The sequence below is a fragment of the Vidua chalybeata genome, chromosome 25, assembly GCF_026979565.1.
Source record: "Vidua chalybeata isolate OUT-0048 chromosome 25, bVidCha1 merged haplotype, whole genome shotgun sequence".
Taxonomy (NCBI): Eukaryota; Metazoa; Chordata; class Aves; order Passeriformes; family Viduidae; genus Vidua; species Vidua chalybeata.
The window spans coordinates 2,935,739-2,953,503 of record NC_071554.1 but is presented as its reverse complement, the minus strand read 5'-3'; the positions used below and the strand labels follow the sequence as shown (position 1 = coordinate 2,953,503).

Sequence of the window (17,765 nt, the reverse complement as noted above, 5' to 3'; positions counted from 1 at the left end):
CTCGCTCTCGGCTCGTCAGCCCCGCGGTGGGCACTGGGGATGGGTTTGCCCGGCTGCTGCCATCAGCGGTGTCCCTGTCAGCGCCCGGCAGAGGGAAACCTCCTGTCCAACTCTTAATTTCCAGCCTCATTAACACCTCTGGCAACCTCTCCTGGCCGCCTGCCCGGGATGTAACAGGTCGGCACCCGGCAGGATTTATCTCCCGGGTGTGGGATGCCCTGTGCAGAACTTGCCCTGGGCTGGAGATGTGGCACGGGGGGTGCTGAGGATGCTCCAGGCTGGGCCAGGCCCCGCAATGGGGATGGTCTCAGCATCGAGCTGCTGGTTTGCTGCTGACTGAGCTCAAAAATGCACCTTGGATGAAAAAATACACCATAAATGCAAATGTACTCCATAAATGCTTTTCTCCTGCAAAAACATGAGTCCTGCTCAGAGGGGGCCGAGGGGAAACTGAGGCAGCACCCAGAGCTGAGCCACAAGTGCAATTAGCCCCAGGGTAATTAACGCTACTCACCCAGGGCGGGGGCAGGAGCCCCCGCTGTAGAGGGGAGTCCAGGCTTATCCATCACACGGCTGGATGGAAGCTGGGGGATTCCAAAGCGGGGAGGGGGGTCACCGTGTGCCTTTGGAGGGGACATGGGGACGTTCCGTTCCCCTCTGCACCCAGCCCGGGTGTGCAGCTCCTGGGGGCGCTCGGGGGAGGGGGTCCCAGAGCAATTCCCCCCTCCAGCAGCAGCCCCCGGGTGGCGGGCGAGGGGGCCCAGCCTGGGGCAGGCTCCGCGGGTGCTTTGCAGCCGGCTTGGCCGTCCCTCCTCCAGCCGGGATTTGCACACGAATCCCGGCTCTTCACACGAGCCAAGGCCACCGGCTGCCACCAGCGCCGGCCACACGCCGGGGTCACCCGCGCCGACCCCCCCGCCCCGGAGGAGGATGGCAGCCGGCGACGAGAAACGGCACCTCCTGAGCGAGGGCACAGGCGGGTACGGGGGTGCCCGGGGTGGGCTGGGGGCGTCGTGCCCCCTCTGCTGTGCGGCTCCTGAGTGGGGTCTGGCCGGGGAACGGGCCGGGGGGGAGCACTGAGAGTCCAGCCCGCTCCGCAAAGCCCTCCAGCCCCAGCACCGCTTTGCGCGGCAGGTGCTATGCGGGGGCTGCGCAGAAGGACGGGCACGGCGCGGCGCAGGGACAGGAGCTCGCCCTGGAGCTGGGGACACGGCGTGGCCAGCACTGCCACACGCGGGGGGCCGGCGGCCACCCCGGCCAGCAGCAGCGGGCGCGCAGGAAGCTCTACCTGGCCGCCGGCATCTGCCTCTTCTTCATGGTGGGGGAAGCCGTGGGTGAGTGCTGGGTGCCGGCTCCATTGGGGTCCCCGTGGGGTCACCCCGTGGGGTCCCCGTGGGGTCACCCCGACTGGTTGTCCTGATTCCCTGTTGAGGGTGCGGCCAGAGCTCCCTGTTGGCTTTCTGCGGGTCAGAACACTCAGTGGGACTCCCCTGTAGCACGGGGTGTGCTGATCCGTGCCCAGCTCGGGGCAGGACCCCTGCCGTGTCCCCGCAATGTCCCCCCGATGTCCCGTGTCCGCAGGTGGGTACCTGGCACACAGCCTGGCCATCCTGACGGACGCTGCCCACCTGCTGACGGACTTTGCCAGCATCATGATCAGCCTCTTTGCACTCTGGGTGTCCTCACGCCCCCCCACCAAAACCATGAACTTCGGATGGCACCGGGCAGGTAACGCGGTGGCACCGCCCTGGGGATGCCAGCGAAGCATCCCAGGGTGCCCTCCCCATGGGGACCAGGGGCTTTGGGGTGTACTGAGGGGCCTGGGGAGCCCTGGCACCATGAACAAGGCAAGGCAGAGGTGCTGCCAGCCCAGTGCAAGGAGCATCCCAGGGATGGGTGCTGGGTGCCCCCACCATGCCCCGGCGCTGCCGGGGATGGTGCTCGGGATGGCATGGCGGTGGAGCAGCAGTGTGGAGGGGGTCTCTCCGCAGAGATCCTGGGGGCCCTGCTCTCTGTGCTCTCCATCTGGGTGGTGACGGGGGTCCTGGTCTACCTGGGGGCCCAGCGCCTGCTCTCAGGCGACTACGACATCGAGGGCGGGGTCATGCTCATCACCTCGGCCTGCGCCGTGGCCGTCAATATCGTGTACGTGCGGCCACATGGCCCCTGCCCTCCTCAGGCTCCCCTCCCTGAGCCTGCCGGGCCCCAGGGTGTCACCAGTGTCCTGCCCGCAGGATGGGGGTGGCTCTGCACCAAACGGGGCACGGGCACAGCCACGGAGCAGCCGGCGAGCAGCCCAATGCCAGCGTCCGCGCTGCCTTCGTGCACGTCGTGGGGGACCTGCTGCAGAGCGTTGGTGTCCTTGTTGCCTCCTACATCATCTTCTTCAAGGTCTGGGGGGAGTGCTGGGGGCAAAGGGGGTGCTGGGGACACAGGACAGAGGCTCCAGACAGCCGTGACCAGGCACAGGGCGAGACAGAGAGGACTGTGTGCCTGCCCTGCTTGTCCTGATGGGGATTTGGGGTGAGGTAATGGTGCCACAGGGGCCTCACCTTCTCCCACCCCCTCCCCAGCCCGAGTACAAGTATGTGGATCCCATCTGCACCTTCCTCTTCTCCGCACTGGTGCTGGGGACAACGCTGACCATCCTCCGGGATGTCCTCCTCGTCCTCATGGAGGGTAGGGACCCCCGGGGTGGGGGGGGGCTGGGCAGCAGGGTCACCCACGGGTGCCGTGGGTCCCGTCTCTGCAGCTGCCACGGCTCTGCCTCCGCAGGGACCCCCAAAGGGATGGATTTCAATGCCGTGCGGGACACGCTGCTGGCGGTGCGGGGTGTGGAGGCCGTGCACAGCCTGCACATCTGGGCACTGACGGCAGCACAGCCGCTGCTCTCGGTGCACATCGCCATCAGTGAGTGTCACAGCGGGGGGACAGGGCTGCCAGAGCCATTAGTGAGTGTCACAGCGGGGGGACAGGGCCACCAGTGAGTGTCACAGCGGGGGGACAGGGCTGCCAGAGCCATCAGTGGGTGTCACAGCGGGGAGACAGAGCTGCCAGAGCCATCAGTGGGTGTCACAGTATTGGGCATGGAGGGTCGGAGTTTCCCTGCACCCCGACATCCCCAGATTTCCTCGCAGATGCGGCTGCCAGCGCGCAGGAGGTGCTGGAGGAGGCCAGCTCCCGGCTGCAGGGCGCCTTCCGCTTCCACACCACCACCATCCAAGTGGAGAGCTATTCCGAGGAGATGCGGGATTGCCGGGAATGCCAGCCCCCCCGCGACTGACTCCCGCCCCCGCGTCCCGGGGGACTGTTCATGTGTGGCAAATAAAGCAGAGCACACGGGGGTGTGTGGGGGGATGTTGGATCTGGGTGTTATCTCCGGTATCTGTAGGAGCCAAGGACAGACCCAGGGCTGTGGCAGCCTGAGAGTGGCTGTTGGAGGCCACCTAATATTCCGTATTTCTATTCAGCTGGGAGGAAAGACAGCTGAAACACTCCTTTTCCCTTCTCCGGGGAGCGCCGCGAGGCAGTGGGGTGCTGGGCTGCCCAGGGACTGCCGGGGACCCAGCTGGAGCGAGGGAGGGAGGTCACACACAGCTCTTATCGCTCCTCTGTTTGCCCTCGGGGAGGTGAAGGACTCTCCCACCCCGCAGGGCTGGGGGAGCTGCCCGGGTTATTCCCAGCGTGCCGATGGCAGAAGTGTTGGAGCACCCAAAAGCTGGTGGTCCCAGTGCTCCCAGAGTTCCCAGTGCTCCTAATGTGCTCCCGGTGCTTCCCCTACATCCCACAGCCACCATCCGGATCCTACCTCTCCCCCCTCCTTTATTGCACTGGTAAAACCCAATAACGAGTAAAACCCCGAGTAAAACCCCGTCAGCTCCCGGAGGGCTCCGTGCACCGGGAACGGCACACCCGGAGCCGGCCCCGACCCCGGCAGCCCTCACGGCTTCTCCAAGCTCGGGTATTTCTTGCGCAGGACGGAGACCTGGTCCTTGAAGAGGACAGGGTCGAGGCGCAGCTGGGAGGACACCAGGGGCATGTAGCCAAACCAGTCGGCCAACTGGTTGAGGCAGTCCTGCCGCTGGGAGAGACGCCGACTGCCGTCCGTGCCCTCCTCCCGGGCAGCAGCAGGGTGCGGGGCCGAGGGGCTCCGCTGCCCGGGCGGGGGGGTCCCCGCAGCCCCATCGCTGCACTCCGCCTGCTGGGCCACCCCCTCCTTGTGCTGCTTGCGCTGGGTCACCTTGATGGGTGGCAGCTTGGTGACAGCGGCCACCAGCACGTTCATCAGGATGTCCTCGCAGGCTGCCAGCCCGTCCACCAGCTCCCGCAGCCCCGCGGGCAGGTACTCGGTGAAGAGGCTGTGGTAGTACCTGCGGGGAGAACAGGGTGAGGGGCAGGACGGGCCGAGCCCCCGACCCCAGCAGCCCCTCCGGCCCCAGAGCCCCGACCCGGCCGGGTACCTGTGGTAGAAGGCGGCGGCGGTGAGGACGATGGAGAGCTCGTTGGTCCATTTGGAGGTGTAGCCCCAGCGCCCCTGCTCGGCGTCCCAGAAGTGGCTCTGCGTGGGGAAGCCCACGATGCGCTCGGGGAAGCTGCACCACACCGAGAAGGCAAAGTCCACCTGGCACGGGACGGTCACGGTGTCACCCACCGCGGTGCCACCCTCCGCGGGGACCTGCGGGAGGGGACCACCGCTGCCCCTGGAGGATGCGGGGACAGGGGGACAGCCCTGTGGTGATCACTGAGCACCCGAGGGAGTCGGGGCCATGGCCTCACCTCGCTGGTGGAGAGGCTGGTGTCCTCGTCCAGGCTCAGCACCGCGTCTGTCTGGATGGCCCCGAAGGGGAAGAAGCGGTCGCTGAGCTGTGGAGGGAGGAAGGGCAGGTTGGTGCAGTGGGGTGGCTGTTCCAGCGCCCTTCCCGTGTCCCAGGTCCCTGCCCGTGTCCTTGGTCCCCTCCCGTGTCCCTGATCCCTGCCCGTGTCCCTGGTCCCTGCCCGTGTCCCCTCACCTTCCTCCTGCCCTGGATGATGGTCAGAGGCACGCTGGTCTGGGGCCATTTCCCACTCGGGGGTGGTGGCTTCTCGCAGCTCCACAGGACCACGATCTGCAAGGGGGAGGACAGGTGTGGCCGGATGGGTTTGGTGGGTTCTCTGCTCCAGGCCAGACCATCCCCAAACCATCTCATGGCAGGTTGGACCACGATAAACCCCCAGTGGTCCCACCTCCACCCCAGAGGGCTGCAGACGTGGCTTTGCCTACCCAAAGGTGACACCATCAGGCATCCCCTCCACCCCCAAACCACGCATCCCCTCTCCGCTCCGCAGGACCCAGCCCCATCATCCCGTGGGATCCCTGGGAGCTGCACCGGCTGACGCGGGGCTCGGCTCCTCCCACCTGGGCGCAGTACTGGGATCCAGAGACGGCTTGGATGAGCCTGAGGATGGGCTGCGACAGCGACCCCGCTTGCGAGACCACCCGGATGAAAGCCGTGAACTTCTTGGAGGGGCTGTAGCCTGAAAAAAGGGTGGGAAAGCGAAAGGAGAGGTGTTCGGCACACCCCGAGCTTGCCGTGCTCAGCCGGGGCAGGCAGGATCCTACCGTGGTGCAGGTAGTAGAAGGGAAAATCGCCGAGATGGGTGGAGAAGTCGGGCAGGACCAGGAGCCCCCCGGGCAGCACATTCCAGAGGAAGCGGGAGCGGGAGCGGTGCGGAGACAGCCGGTCCTTGATGATCTGCCAGAGGCCCGAGTGATGCTCCCAGCACCCCGGCTGTGACCCCGGCGGCTGGGGAGGGGCATTCGGGGTGGGGGGCTCACCTCCAGCGTGGTGTGCACAATCTTGTCCACAGAGGAGAAGTAGGAATCCCACAGGAACTGGGTCTGCTGCTGCAAGGCCAGCACGCGCTCCGGGTGGATGCAGCGCACGGCGGAGGGGATCTGTGCCGGGGGAGCAGCGGGGTCCTCACCTCAGCTTCCCCCTGGCTGGGCTCCTCGCCTCTGTCCCCTCCAACTGTCCCAGCCACCCCATGGGACAGCCCCTGCCCTCCTCCTGTGGGTTTGCATCTCCTCTCCCTGGGGCAGGATCGGGCCCAGGATTCCCAAGGGTTTATGCCCGGGAAGATCCTTCCTACCTTCCCCTGGAGATGAACAGTGCCCTGGGACTGCAGCAGGAGTGGGACGCCCATTCCAGGCTGGGTCAGACCCTCCACAGGAGCACTGCTCAGCTGCCAGGCTCACCCCCAGACTTGGCTGGAGGCTCCACCACCCAGGGACTGGGGGTCTGGGATCTGGGACTGGGGGTCTGGTGCACAGTGTGGGGCAGGATCTGGACTCGGTACCTGCAGCAGGAGCCTCTCGCTGCCCACGACAGCAGCTTTGCCCCAGTCGATGGCCTCGGCAAAGGGCAGCTCCCAGCCATCACTCAGCAGCACCGGGATGCAGGCGGCCTGTGGAGGGACCCCTCAGGCTGGGGCAGAGCCCCTGGACCCCAGTGAGGGGGTCCCCCATCCCCCTGCCCACCCTGTACCTGCAGAGCCTCGAGGAAGCGGAAGGAGCCCAAGCGCCTGCCCCGTGGCACGATGCAGAAGGTGGAGTTGTGCAGCAGCTCCTGGTAGTCAAACCTGGCGTGGGAGATGGGGCAGGGGTCAGGCCTGGCCCCCTCCCCTCCTGTGAGCATCCCGGGAGATGCTGCTGGCACCTGCCAGGTGTGGAGCCAACCCAGGGCCATGTTAGGATCAGTCTGGACTGATTTTGGCTCTGAACATTCCTGGTTTTGTGGGAGCAGAGTTCTCCTGGGTGCTGAAGGGATGGATCTGGGCGTCCCTTAAAGAGGGGGGGTCAGGAAGGGACCCCAGTGCCCTTCAAAGTCACGACCCAGCTCCTCCCACCCTCCAGCAATGACACCCCACACAAAGCCACCACCCGAACCCCCGAGCCCGAAACTGCAGCGGCTCCTGTGCCGTGCCCAGGCTTGCTGGGCAGGACCAGCCCTGCCTGCCCTGGCAGCGTTTGGGGGGGCAGTGGGTGCCGGCAGCGCGGCCCCCCCGGCCAGGCTCGCCCGTGGGGCTCTCAAAGCCCCTTCTGTGCCGTGGTGGGGAGAGGCTCGGCCGCTGCCGGGTCCCTGCGGCCGCGCCGGAAAATCCAATATTGACTTTAGGTCGGGACAGACCCTGTCTGTTCCTACCCGAGGGGAGGGGCAGCCGGTCCTAGATGGGCTGGGGGGGACTCACATGGTCCAGCCAGGTGGCTGGGAGGCCAAAAAGAGCCCTTGCAATGTGTTGGTCCCAGAAGCAAGGGTGTCCCTGTGGTGGGAACGCGGTGCTGGTGCCAGGCTGGGAGCTGAGGCTGTGTCACCTCCATGGGTGCCGGAGCACTCTGGCACGTCCCAGCGCTCCGGGATACGGGAAATCAGCCCCAATGCCAAGGCGCAGAGTTTCACAATAAAATCTGCCTCTGGATGAACCTCCCCAATGTCTCCAAAGGATGCCAAAATCCTTGTCCCGTTAACGCTCAAACTCCCGGCCGGGCAACCGGAGGGGTGGCAGCGCCCAGATCCCCCACGAAACCACAGCAGCGACAGCCACATCCCCGGGGCCACGCCCGGCTGTCACCTCTCCTCGGGGACCCCGAACCCTGCCATGATCCCTGGCAGCTCCGGGGGCCTTTCCCGCTGCCGGGGCTGGGCGGGCAGCGGGGCCCGGCCTGGGGGGGCCCTGCCCTCGCCGGCAGCCGGTGCGGTGGGGCGGCTGGCGCCGGCCGGGCTGCGGGGCCGAAGGCTCCCGATGGAAATACTTCGCTCCTGACGCGCTGCGGTTTCCGGGCAATCGCCGTCAGGGCTTCCTTGTTTTGTCAGGAGCCGGGACGGGCGCCCGCCGCGCTCCCTTCGCCAGGCCCCTCCGTGGCTCCAGCCGGGCACGGTGCCACCGGCACCGGCGGCTCCACAGGGCCTTTCCCAGCCCGCGCTGACTGCTCCGAACGCGGGGCAGCGGGGCCGCTCCGCGGCCCTGCCACAAGCCGCCCTTTATCCCAGAACAGAACCAGATTGTTCGGGGCAGCCCCTCGGGCATGAGGAGGATGATGGAACACCCAGCAGGGCCTTCCTCTGCTCCACGAGCTGCCTCCACCGTGCCAGTACCCAATACATTGTGTGAACAGGGCCGCCGTGCTCTCACTCTGTCCCGTTCCCGCTGGCCTGTCCCCTGTCCGAGTGTGGGAACATCTCCCCGGGCAGGAGGGCATCAGTCCCCGCGGGAGGTCGGGCAGAGCTGGCCCTGGTGGTGACACCAGTGGTTTTGTGCCCGGTGTCCCACAGGGACGAGCAGGGTGGCAGAGGCTTGGGGTCACACATGAGCACGCTGCCACGTGTTCCCCATCAGTCTGCTGGCCAAAGCAATCCTGGGAGAGGTGTAAATCTCCCTGTGTTTGCAAACAGCATTAGGGGATTACCTGGGTGGGCGGATGGGGGGGAATTCTCATCCTGCTGCCCCTTGGCACAGCGTGGGCTCACCTTGGGCCCCCTGTCCTGCCAACCCCACTGTCCTGAGATGCCCCATCCCAAAGAGACTTTGCTGCAAGTGCTGACCTTGCTGGGCTGGTGGCACCCTCCAGAGAAGGCCATGTGGTGCCTGACCCATCCCAAAGCCCCGGCTAATCCCAGTGCCAGCACCCCAGCTCCACTTTTACCTCCCAGCACCTCCTAAGACGCTTTGAGGATGATGCCCAGCGTGGCCTCTCCCCATCTGCTCTCCAGCTGAGTGGCTGGGGGATGTCCCCAGGCAGTGGGATGGGGACCTGCCATTGTCTGTGGGATGGGCTCTGTGTTTACCAGCCCTGGATTTGGCAGCTGGTGATGGGTCCCAAGTAGTTGGATGGGGAGGTGAGGAGCTGGCATGTGTCCCTGCAGGATGGAACTCCCCAAACTCACAGAACTTTGTACCCCCAATTTTCCCACCAGTGTGTCCATCCCACGCTGCTGCCACTGTGTCCACTTGTGATGGGGGACGCAGGGGGACCCCTACCCACCACCACCAATTAAGCTCGGGGCTGCCCACACTGGGACGCCCACAGACCCGCCAGTTTTGTGGGATTTTCAGTGGAGCCAGTGAGGGGGGGATGTTTTGGGCTCATCTCCAAGAGAAACGTTTATGCTGGGGGAGAGAGGGAGGGGGGAGAAGAAAAGCGTCATTCATCAGCGTTCAGAAAAAGGGAAATCGTATTAGAGGCGGTGGCAGCGGTTGCAGATAAGAGCCGCTCTCACCAGATTACTCCAACTTTAATACAGAGCAGGAAAGCCCTGAGCAGTCAGCGCCTCACTCCCCACCATGCAATGAAACCCTCATCCCACTCAGGAGAACCCAAAACTTCCCTTTCCAGAGGTCCAGCTGCCACAGACGGTCACGGCTGCACCCCGCAGAGAGGCAGGAACATTTGTGGGGTGTCCCATTGCCCCAGACCCCCCCTTTCCCCCCATGTCTGACTCACCTTTCATAGTCAACGTTGTCCTTGTCGCAGCGCGTGTCCTTGTGCTTCTCCCAGTCCTTGCCGTGCTTGCAGGTGGTGAGGGAGATGATGTCCTTCCCGTTGTGGATGTGGTGCAGCGCGTTCCGCGTGCCGGAGCCAATGCCAGTCAGGTACCGCTTCCCCTTGAACACCAACAAGTATTTCTTTTTGGGGGGCACCGACTCCTGGTACAGCCACCCTCTGTCCCCGCCGCGCTGTGGGTGCTCCTTGGGGAACAGAGGGATGGAGACGTCGAAGCCAGGCCGGAAGCTCCGTGTGTCGAAGCTGGCTTTGGCCAGGATGGCCTGCCCGGTGTCGAAGCCCAGCTCGCCGGTGTAGCTGGGCCAGGTGCCCGAGTAGAGGTTGAAGATGAGGTGGTTGCGGCCGCCGTTCCAGAGCGGAAAGCCGCGGATTTTCTCATCCACGTTCTGGACGTACTGGCCCGAGAGGTGGTCGCGGTCCAGCGTGTCGATGCTGAGGATGAACAGGCAGGCTTCCTCGGGCTTCAGGGTGTGGTAGCGGGAGCGCTCGATGGAGCTGAGGATTTTGCCGTAGGTCTCCGAGACAGGCTGGCCCCGCTCCTGGGGGTAGGTGAACACTTTGAAGCCATGCCTCTCGCACCTGGAGAGGTTGAAGCAGGTTTCCATCCGGCATCTGCTGCTCCTGTAGACGCTCAGCCACGCCGCCCGCCGCTCCCGGGGGGACAGCAGGGATGGGTCTCCATCCCTCTGCAGCTCCTCGGGGTCCGCAAAGATTTTGAGGAGGGACCGATCTGTCCAGCGGGGCCAGCTCCTCCGGGCTTCTGCTTTCCTCCCAGAAAAGAAAGCAAAACGGCGCAGCTGATCCCCTCCAAAGAAGAAAAGCAGGAGCCAAGAGGCAAGGAAAGTCAGGAGAATGTATTTCTTCCTGGTCTGCATAGGTTCACATGCAGCCCCAGCTCCTCATTGGGCTCAGGAGGGTGCCAGAGTCCAGTCAAGAGGCCGATGTTCCCAGCCCCGGGTGGGTGGTGGGACGGCTCCTGGCCCCAGGTACTGTCCTGTGTCCTCGCAGTCCGTGACAATCCCCACTTTCTGCCCGCTCTGCCCAGGGCTGTGTTGGTTTCTCGGGACCGTCCCGGTGTCTGGCTGCAGAGCAGAGCCCGGTGTCCCGGTGTCCCAGCCGCTCACTTCTCCGGGCCCCCGAGCCGCGACAATGACATTTCCATCGCTTGACCCAGCTTCAAATCCCTGGAGAAAGGGAGAGGTCGCGTCGTCACCGTCCTGTCGCCGCCAACCGTATCACCACAAGTGGCTCTACACATCCCTGCGGCGGGACTCCCCTCCCCAGCTCGCTTGGGAATAAAACCCTGGGAATAAACCCTCCCGCAGCCGCCGGAGCCCCCCTCTCTCCCTGCCGTTTCCCTGCCCGGTCTCCCCGTTACCTTCGGGGACTCGCGGCCCCGGGTGGGTGTCGGGCCGCCGTGTCCCGGAGCCCCGATCGCCGGCTGCCCGCGGCTCCGGGCTGCATCCCCGGCCGGGGAAGGCGGCGGAGCAGCCGCCGAGCCGCCCCGCCGGGCTCCCGGTGCGTGGCCGGGCGGAGGAGCCGCTGCGGGAGGCTCCGCACAGCTCCGCTCCCGGGGCTGGGGCTCTGGGCGTGTGCGTCCCCCTTGTCACCTTGTCCGTATGTCCCTGCTCTGGGCTCTCTGTTCCCGCGTCCCCCCGGTGCCTGTCCAAGACCCCGGCTGCTCTCCGCTGTCCTCCTGTCCCTCCCGGGACTGGCTGTCCCTTGTCCGTCTGTCTGTCCCCTCCGGGGCTAACTGTTCCGCTGTCCCCTGCCCCCCCTCGGAGCTGGCTATCCCCTGTCCGTCTGTCCCCCCGTGACTGTGTGTCCCCTGTCCCCTCCCAGATCTGGCTGTCCCTCGTCCGCCCGCGTGTCTGTCCCGCCCAGGGCTGGTTGTCCCCTGCTCCCTCCGGGAGCTGGCTGTGCGCTGTCCGCCTGTCAGTCCCCGCGAGGCTGGCTGTCCCCGTGTCCGTGTCGCTGTGTGTCCCCGCTGTCCGGCCGGTCCCGGTGGTCCCGCGTCCCCCCCACGCTCCACGTGCCCCCCCGCCCTCATCTGTTACACGGCGCCCTGGCCCCGCCCCCTCCCCGGCGTGCCCCGCCCCCGGCCTCCCATTGGCTGTCAGCTCACAGGAGTGGGCGTGTCCGTGCCATTGGCCGCGCCCGCCGGGGGCTCCCGGGGGGACCGGGGCTGAGGGGGGACCGAGCCCGTGTCCCAATGGACCCCTGTCCCCGTGTCCCCCCCGTGTCCCGCTGTGTCCCAGGGGGCAGTGATGGGGTCCCAGCCCAGCTCAGAGCGAGATGTGTCTGTGGGGTGTCCGGAGCAGGATACCCCACATTCCCAAGCAGGAATGTGGGCTGAGTTAATCCCGTTAGGGATGGTCCCTGTGGTCACTGTGAGCCCAGTGCGGGGGTCCCCGCAGAACCAGGACCCCGGGGTTCCCCAGTGAACCCCCCAGTCCCGCTGGGCTCAGCCTGAAGCAAGAGCAGGCTGGCCCCAAACAGCCGAGCTGTCGCTGTCACCTCCATCCAGGGCCCTCTCCCAGGGTGGCTTTGCCGGGGTAATTTGGGGGTGCTGGGAGGGCTGACCCCATTCCCCGAGCCGGGCGTGGGCTGGGCCTGGTAGCACGGACAGGTCGGGGCTCGTCTCTCCCACCCCGTCCCGGCATCCGCGGCCACAGCAGCCGCCCTTGCCCTGCCCCGCCGGCCGGGCAAGCCGGGACCGGAGCGCTGGATGCCGGCCACGGGTGTGACAGCCCGGCCAGCCTCCGCCTGCGGCGGGATCGATGGCTGAGGGCACGGGCTGCGGTCCCCTCTCCCTGCCCCAGCCCCAGGGACCCGGGCGACACAGACAGTGCCAATCCCAGGGCTCTGTCCAGCGCCCAGCACGTGCCTCAGTTTCCCCAGTCACCCAGGGGAGCCTGGAGTGGGGCTGCGAGTGTGGGAGCTTGGCAGAGATGTTTTTCACCAAATCTTTGGGAATTTATTTGCCAGTCCGTCTGGCTCGGCCCCGTTGGGAATTAATCCCCGGCCGCAGAGGGGATTACTGGGGACCGGGGACCGCTTTAGCTCCAGAAAGAGGATTAAACAGAGGACAGGGAACGTGGGGATGGGCAGCGAGAGCCCCAGAGCACCGCTGGCCTCTGGGGGAGATAGGGGGAGAGTGCCGGGGACAGGAACTCGGCTGGGTACAGACACGGACAGGGCAGCCCTGGGCACAGCCCCCCACGGCTGTCGTGGGGGGACTGGGGTTGAGCCCGGAACTGGGGGCACTGGGAGCTGTGGTTTGGTGGTGGTGACACCGGAGCCGCGTCCTGTACTGGTGTCACTGGGAGCTGTGATTTCGTGCTGGTGACACCGGGAGCCGTGTCCTGTACTGGTGGCTACTGGGAGCTGAAGTCCACGAGCACGGGAGGCACTGGGAGCTGTAGGGCAGAGTTCAGTGGGGCGTGCTGGGAGCTGTGACCCGCTGTACTGGTGTGTGCGGGGAGGGGGATACTGGTGGGTACTGGGCAGTTGTTGCTGGGAGCTGGGAGGGCACAGAGGGAAACTTGGAGCTGGGAGAACTCTGGAAGCTTCGGCGGGGCACTGGAGCTGCAGGGGAGCTCGGGGTGGGGGCACTGGGAGCGTTTGGGGAGCACTGGGAGCTGCTCCGGTGAGGGCGCTGGGAGCTTTTGGGGTGGAACTGGGAGGCACTGGGGGCTGCGGGGAGCAGTGGGAACTGTCAGGAGCACTGGGAGCTGGGTGTCACCGGGAACTGGGGGATAACTGGGAGCTGCGATGGAGAGTGGGGGCGCTGGGGGGAGCGCTGGGAGCTGCAGGGACGGCTCCGGCACGGGCGCTGGGAAGCGCTGGGATCTGTAGTCCAGCTGCGCGTACTGGGAGGTGTAGTCCGGGCTCCCAGCGCATACTGGGAGCTGTGGTCCTGGGCTGGGGCCATACTGGAAGGTGTGGTTCCGCAGCCCCGGGCGCTGCTGGAAGCTGTAGTTCGGCACTGCGGGGTGCAGGGTCCCGTCCTGCCGTGGGTGCCAGCCCCGCACTGACCCCTCTGCCGGGGTCTGCCCCAGCCCCCTGTCCCTGCGGCGAGACAGGACCTTCAGCAGGGTGCCCGTGGGGCCGTCCCACGATCCCAGTCCCGGGAGAGGAACGGGGAGGGGATCTCATCCCTGAGCATCCCCGAGGGGCTGTGCCCTGGGAATACGAGGGCAGGGGTGAAACTGGGGGTCGTTGGGGTTGCTGCCCGGGCTCTGGGCAATGGAAGAGAGGTGGGGAAAGGAGGAGGGAGCGGGTTGGGGTCCCTGGGGTGGGGGACAGACACTGACCCCGTGTCTCCACCCAGGCTCGGCTGCGGCAGCATGGGGGGGATGCTGGCGCTGCCCCCGGCGCAGGGACCCCACCAGGTGGGCTGCACGGATGTCATGGTGGGCCACACGCGGCAGGTACAGGGATGGGCACAGGGATAAGGATGGGCACAGGGACAGGCTTCCCTGCAGAGCAAGGTGGCTGCAGCCAGCTGGTTTCGGACATGGCCACCATCCTCTGTGCTGTCCCCCTTCCTTGTCTCCCTCAGGGGCTCTTCCTCCGCCTCTTCTACCCGTGCCTGCCCCGGGCCGGGGCCACGGAGCCGCTCTGGGTCCCACGCCCCGAGTACTGCGGGGGCCTGGCCGATGTCACACTCGGCCGCCGCTGGTGCTCCGCCCTGATCGGCATCGCCATCGGTGAGGGGGGACACCCCCCTCCCCACCCTGCGGGCTCCCCGGTCCTTAAGGACCCCCTGGTGGGGTTCCAGCCCACCCCTGTGCCTGGGTGGATGCTGCAGGCAGAGCTGGGGCTGAGCGGGGACCTGTGGCACCCACTGCCCGTGTCCTCCCCGTTCCTGGGGGTTTCTCCTCCCTGCAGGCTCCTGCAAAGTCCCGGTCAGCTGGAATGGGCCCCTCAAGCCCCACAGCGGTGGGTACCCCCTGATCATCTTCTCCCACGGCCTGGGAGCCTTTCGGTAACATGAACCCTGAGCAGGGCTGGGACAGGGATGTGGGGGTTCTCTACGGCCCCACTCAGACCTGCCCTGAGCCCTCTGCTCCCATCTCCCTTCCAGGACCTTGTACTCTTCAATCTGCACAGAGCTGGCGTCCTGGGGCTTCGTGGTGGCAGCGCTGGAGCACAGGTGGGTGGCCCAGGTCCCCACCAAGTTCGTGCTGGAGCTGGTGGGACATCGTGCCCTGGGGGGGGAACTGCCGGTGTCCCCTTCCCTCCTGCCCCCACAGGGACCATTCTGCTGCCACCACCTATTTCTGTTCGGCAGAGGCTGGGACGGAGGAGTGGATCCCCTTCCGACGGGTGCCCCAAGGGCAGAAGGAGTTTTATTTCCGAAACAAGCAGGTACCAGGGCGGGGGTCTGAAATTCCTCCTGCAAGCCAGGCTGGCCCTGCATCCCTGGGGATGCTCTTCCCAAGCCTGTATTGCCACGGTGCTGGGACTGAGCTTTCTCCTGGGAGCTGAGAAAAATCTGTTCAGCCTGTCTCTGTTTCCTGGGGTCCATCTGTCCGGCTCCAGCTGATCCTGGCAGGAGCCAGGCTGGGCTTTGCCATGGCCCTGGATAATGTCCCCCACGCCCTGGGGAGAACAGGACTCTGTGCCCAGCCCATCTCTGCACCAGCTGCTGGGTTTGTTCCCACTCGGATTTTTGTCTCTCTGGGATTATTCCGGACAGCTGCTTGCTGGGGAGCAGGAAGGTTTCCTGCTGAGCCAAGTTCCCCCCCTCTGTTTGTTTCTGCCTCATTTAAAAGGACAACAGCAAGTGAAGATTAGTCGTGGAAAAACTCTCTAGGAACGGAGGTGCTTTTGGCAGCCTTAAATCACCTCCCAGCCTGTTATTTTTGTGTGTGCTCTGCCTCATGGCACACTGCACAGAAAAGGGAAACAGTTCTCCTGAACCCATGAGCAGAAATAGTGAGGGAGAAAAAGAAATAAGAGAAAAAGAGAATAAGAGAAATGAGTGATAGATAGAAGGAAATAGTTGCCAGGTCAATATCCATTATGGCATTTTCTGTGTTACCAGGAGCAGGAGAGAGGTTTTCGTTGGAGTTTTTTGTCACTTGTCACCTTAAATGTGCACAGACAGCAGCACTGGTGTCCTTAGGGCAGCCGAGGACGTGGCCTCAAAGTGGCTCCAAGTCAGGAGCCCTGCATCATTTGGGCTTCTAGGATGCTCCTGGGTGGTGCCCCCGAGCTGGGTTTTAGGGGGACACCCAGGTTTGGTCCTGGGTTAGGGGTTCTGGGGTCCCTGTGGGGATTTGGAGCAGGGGATGGCTTGGCTGGGGGGCAGCTGGATCCCAGGCTCTCCCTCCTTTGCTTCCTTCCCAGAGCAGAGACTTTTGGTCCTCTGCACCCATCTGCTACCAGATTAACTAAATTAAGAGCAAATACCACAAAGAGACCATCCCAATAAACGCTCTGTACCCCGTGGGAGCTGCAGCGCTGCCGCCCCTGCCTGCTTTGGTGTTTGTTGCAATTCATGGGAGAGGAGCACTGGAGGAATGGGTCTGGGTGGGCACTGGGGAGAAGGTCTGGCCCAGATTTGTGGGCTGGAGGAGCTGGGTTCACCAGGGAGGGGCTGATGGTTCCAGGTTCACCAGAGAGCGCAGGAGTGCGTGCGGGCGCTGCGACTCTTCCAGGGCATCACCGGTGGCAGATCTGTCCCCAACGTCCTCCACCAGGACTGGGATCTCTCCATGCTGAAGGTACCTGGCTCTGCCTGCGGGGGCTCTGGGTGCCCCTTGGTGGCAGGATCACTCCTGGCTGCCTGAGAATTTTCCTCCTGGCACTCCTGGTCCGCGCAGAGCCCCAGCCTCCCGCCCCTCGGCTCCTCCGCTGTGGGCACCGGGCAGCCAGAGCCCATCACACCAACCGTGGGACACGGTATTCCCCCTTCCAGGGAGACTTTGCTGATCTTCCCTTGGCTTTTTCTTTCCTAATCAGAGACCTCCAGTCCTGAGGTTTGGGCTCAGACTCTTCAGCCCTCTCCCTTTTGCAGGACAACCTTGATCTGACCAAAGTGGCCGTCATGGGCCATTCCTTCGGGGGGGTGACAGCCGTGCTGGCCTTGGTGAAGGAGCCCAGCTTCGGGTAAGGCGTGGCAGGGATGAGGGGCTGCAGAGGCTCTGGGGACAAGGGGCTCATCCTGGTGGGAAGGGGAGCCGTGGTGGTGCCTGTCCTGCTCCAGGTGTGCTGTGGCTCTGGATGCCTGGATGTTCCCTCTGGAGAACCTGCTGTACCCGGAGGTGCCCAAGCCTGTACTCTTCATCAACACCGAGAAGTTCCAGACTCCGAAGAGCGTTGCCAAAATGAAGAGGTTGAGCTCCAGAAACAGCCAGATGAGGATTGTGACTGTGCTGTGAGCCAGGGGCTGGCACCCACCCACTGCAGAGAGCACCTGTGGGTGTCTCAGCAGGAAAACCTCCGGGTCCTGCTGCACATCCCACTGATGCACATCCCTCCCCTGTCCAGGGGAACGGTGCACGAGGACCAGACCGACTTTGCCTTCCTCCCTGGGAAGCTCTTCAGCCTCATCTTCAGCAGGAGGGGGACTCTGGACCCCCACAAGGCTCTGGCCATCACCAGCCGGGCGGCTCTGGCCTTCCTGCAGAAGCACCTCAGTACGGCCCAGGGTGGGGGAACAGGGTGGGGACTTGGGGGGGCATGAGAGCTCCTTGGTTTTGGGGGGGCTGTGAGGCTGTGGGGCTTGGGGCTGGTGCTTCCCAAAGCACAGGGGTGCAGTGGCTGCCCCTTGGTGGCTTCTGGCGAGCCTGCAGTAGCCCTGTCACCTGGAGGGGAGGCTGTGGTAGCCCTGTCACCTGGAGGGGAGGCTGTGGTAGCCCTGTCACCCGGAAGGGGAGGCTGTGGTAATCCTGTCACTGCCTGTGCCTCGTGCAGAGCTGCAGGAGCAGTTTGGACAGTGGGACGAGCTCCTGGAAGGTGTTGGGGACTCGGTGGCTCCAGACGCGCCGTTCGGCCGCTCACACCTGTAGCTGCTCCAAGGGCACTGCTGGGAGCTGGGCACTGGGAAAGTGACTCCTTCTTGCCCGGGATGGAGGAGCCAGGAAGGGCAGGAGGACCTGGGGACAGTGCTCGTGGTGCCTGAGGTGCTCTGGGAATGTGCCAGCAGAGCCCTCCCTGCTCATGTGCCTGTGCTGAGGGCTGTGGGGCTGAGGGAATAAAATCCCCAGGGATAAAG

At 65.1% G+C, this 17,765-nt stretch overlaps 3 protein-coding genes across 7 annotated transcripts; 2 read left to right on the top strand and 1 right to left on the bottom strand.

Annotated features, from left to right (window-relative positions):
* Positions 1 to 930: 930 nt before the first annotated feature.
* On the top strand, positions 931 to 3,283 carry SLC30A2 (solute carrier family 30 member 2). The gene is made up of 8 exons (XM_053964667.1): positions 931 to 980; positions 1,135 to 1,334; positions 1,582 to 1,728; positions 1,992 to 2,145; positions 2,235 to 2,391; positions 2,574 to 2,679; positions 2,776 to 2,910; positions 3,138 to 3,283. The coding sequence occupies exons 1-8, from the start codon at positions 931 to 933 to the stop codon at positions 3,281 to 3,283; spliced, it is 1,095 nt and encodes a 364-aa protein (XP_053820642.1).
* Positions 3,284 to 3,741: 458 nt separating this feature from the next.
* On the bottom strand, positions 3,742 to 11,292 carry EXTL1 (exostosin like glycosyltransferase 1). The gene is made up of 11 exons (XM_053964840.1): positions 10,917 to 11,292; positions 9,479 to 10,722; positions 6,525 to 6,618; positions 6,337 to 6,444; positions 5,816 to 5,935; positions 5,600 to 5,732; positions 5,396 to 5,514; positions 5,010 to 5,105; positions 4,777 to 4,863; positions 4,461 to 4,621; positions 3,742 to 4,370 (listed from the first exon to the last, which is right to left on the bottom strand). The coding sequence occupies exons 2-11, from the start codon at positions 10,411 to 10,413 to the stop codon at positions 3,941 to 3,943; spliced, it is 2,283 nt and encodes a 760-aa protein (XP_053820815.1). The 5' UTR covers positions 10,414 to 10,722; positions 10,917 to 11,292; the 3' UTR covers positions 3,742 to 3,940.
* A 1,690-nt stretch (positions 11,293 to 12,982) lies between these two features.
* On the top strand, positions 12,983 to 17,765 carry PAFAH2 (platelet activating factor acetylhydrolase 2). Of its 5 annotated transcripts, none has more exons than XM_053964587.1 (11): positions 12,983 to 13,009; positions 13,872 to 13,971; positions 14,103 to 14,250; positions 14,432 to 14,482; positions 14,628 to 14,696; positions 14,835 to 14,911; positions 16,159 to 16,272; positions 16,566 to 16,657; positions 16,755 to 16,925; positions 17,039 to 17,187; positions 17,465 to 17,765. In XM_053964587.1, the coding sequence occupies exons 2-11, from the start codon at positions 13,888 to 13,890 to the stop codon at positions 17,557 to 17,559; spliced, it is 1,050 nt and encodes a 349-aa protein (XP_053820562.1). In that variant the 5' UTR covers positions 12,983 to 13,009; positions 13,872 to 13,887; the 3' UTR covers positions 17,560 to 17,765. The 5 variants fall into 5 exon arrangements, with proteins under 5 accessions (XP_053820562.1, XP_053820559.1, XP_053820563.1 ...); XM_053964584.1 differs by having other exon boundaries at positions 14,432 to 14,528; positions 14,797 to 14,911; XM_053964586.1 differs by having other exon boundaries at positions 12,991 to 13,033; positions 13,872 to 13,932; positions 14,432 to 14,528; positions 14,797 to 14,911.

What these genes read in the sequence shown, in the direction of transcription:
- EXTL1 (XM_053964840.1), bottom strand. Translation starts at nt 10,413, where the DNA reads ATGCAGACCAGGAAGAAATACATTCTCCTGACTTTCCTTGCCTCTTGG. An exon ending in CTTCTACTACCTGCACCACG is followed by an intron (nt 5,515 to 5,599) that starts GTAGGATCCTGC and finishes CCCTTTTTTCAG; the next exon opens with GCTACAGCCCCTCCAAGAAG. An exon ending in GATCCCAGTACTGCGCCCAG is followed by an intron (nt 5,106 to 5,395) that starts GTGGGAGGAGCC and finishes TCCCCCTTGCAG; the next exon opens with ATCGTGGTCCTGTGGAGCTG.
- PAFAH2 (XM_053964584.1), top strand. Translation starts at nt 13,888, where the DNA reads ATGGGGGGGATGCTGGCGCTGCCCCCGGCGCAGGGACCCCACCAGGTG. An exon ending in TTTATTTCCGAAACAAGCAG is followed by an intron (nt 14,912 to 16,158) that starts GTACCAGGGCGG and finishes TGATGGTTCCAG; the next exon opens with GTTCACCAGAGAGCGCAGGA. An exon ending in GTGAAGGAGCCCAGCTTCGG is followed by an intron (nt 16,658 to 16,754) that starts GTAAGGCGTGGC and finishes GTCCTGCTCCAG; the next exon opens with GTGTGCTGTGGCTCTGGATG.
- SLC30A2 (XM_053964667.1), top strand. Translation starts at nt 931, where the DNA reads ATGGCAGCCGGCGACGAGAAACGGCACCTCCTGAGCGAGGGCACAGGC. An exon ending in CTGAGCGAGGGCACAGGCGG is followed by an intron (nt 981 to 1,134) that starts GTACGGGGGTGC and finishes TTTGCGCGGCAG; the next exon opens with GTGCTATGCGGGGGCTGCGC. An exon ending in GCCGTGGCCGTCAATATCGT is followed by an intron (nt 2,146 to 2,234) that starts GTACGTGCGGCC and finishes TCCTGCCCGCAG; the next exon opens with GATGGGGGTGGCTCTGCACC.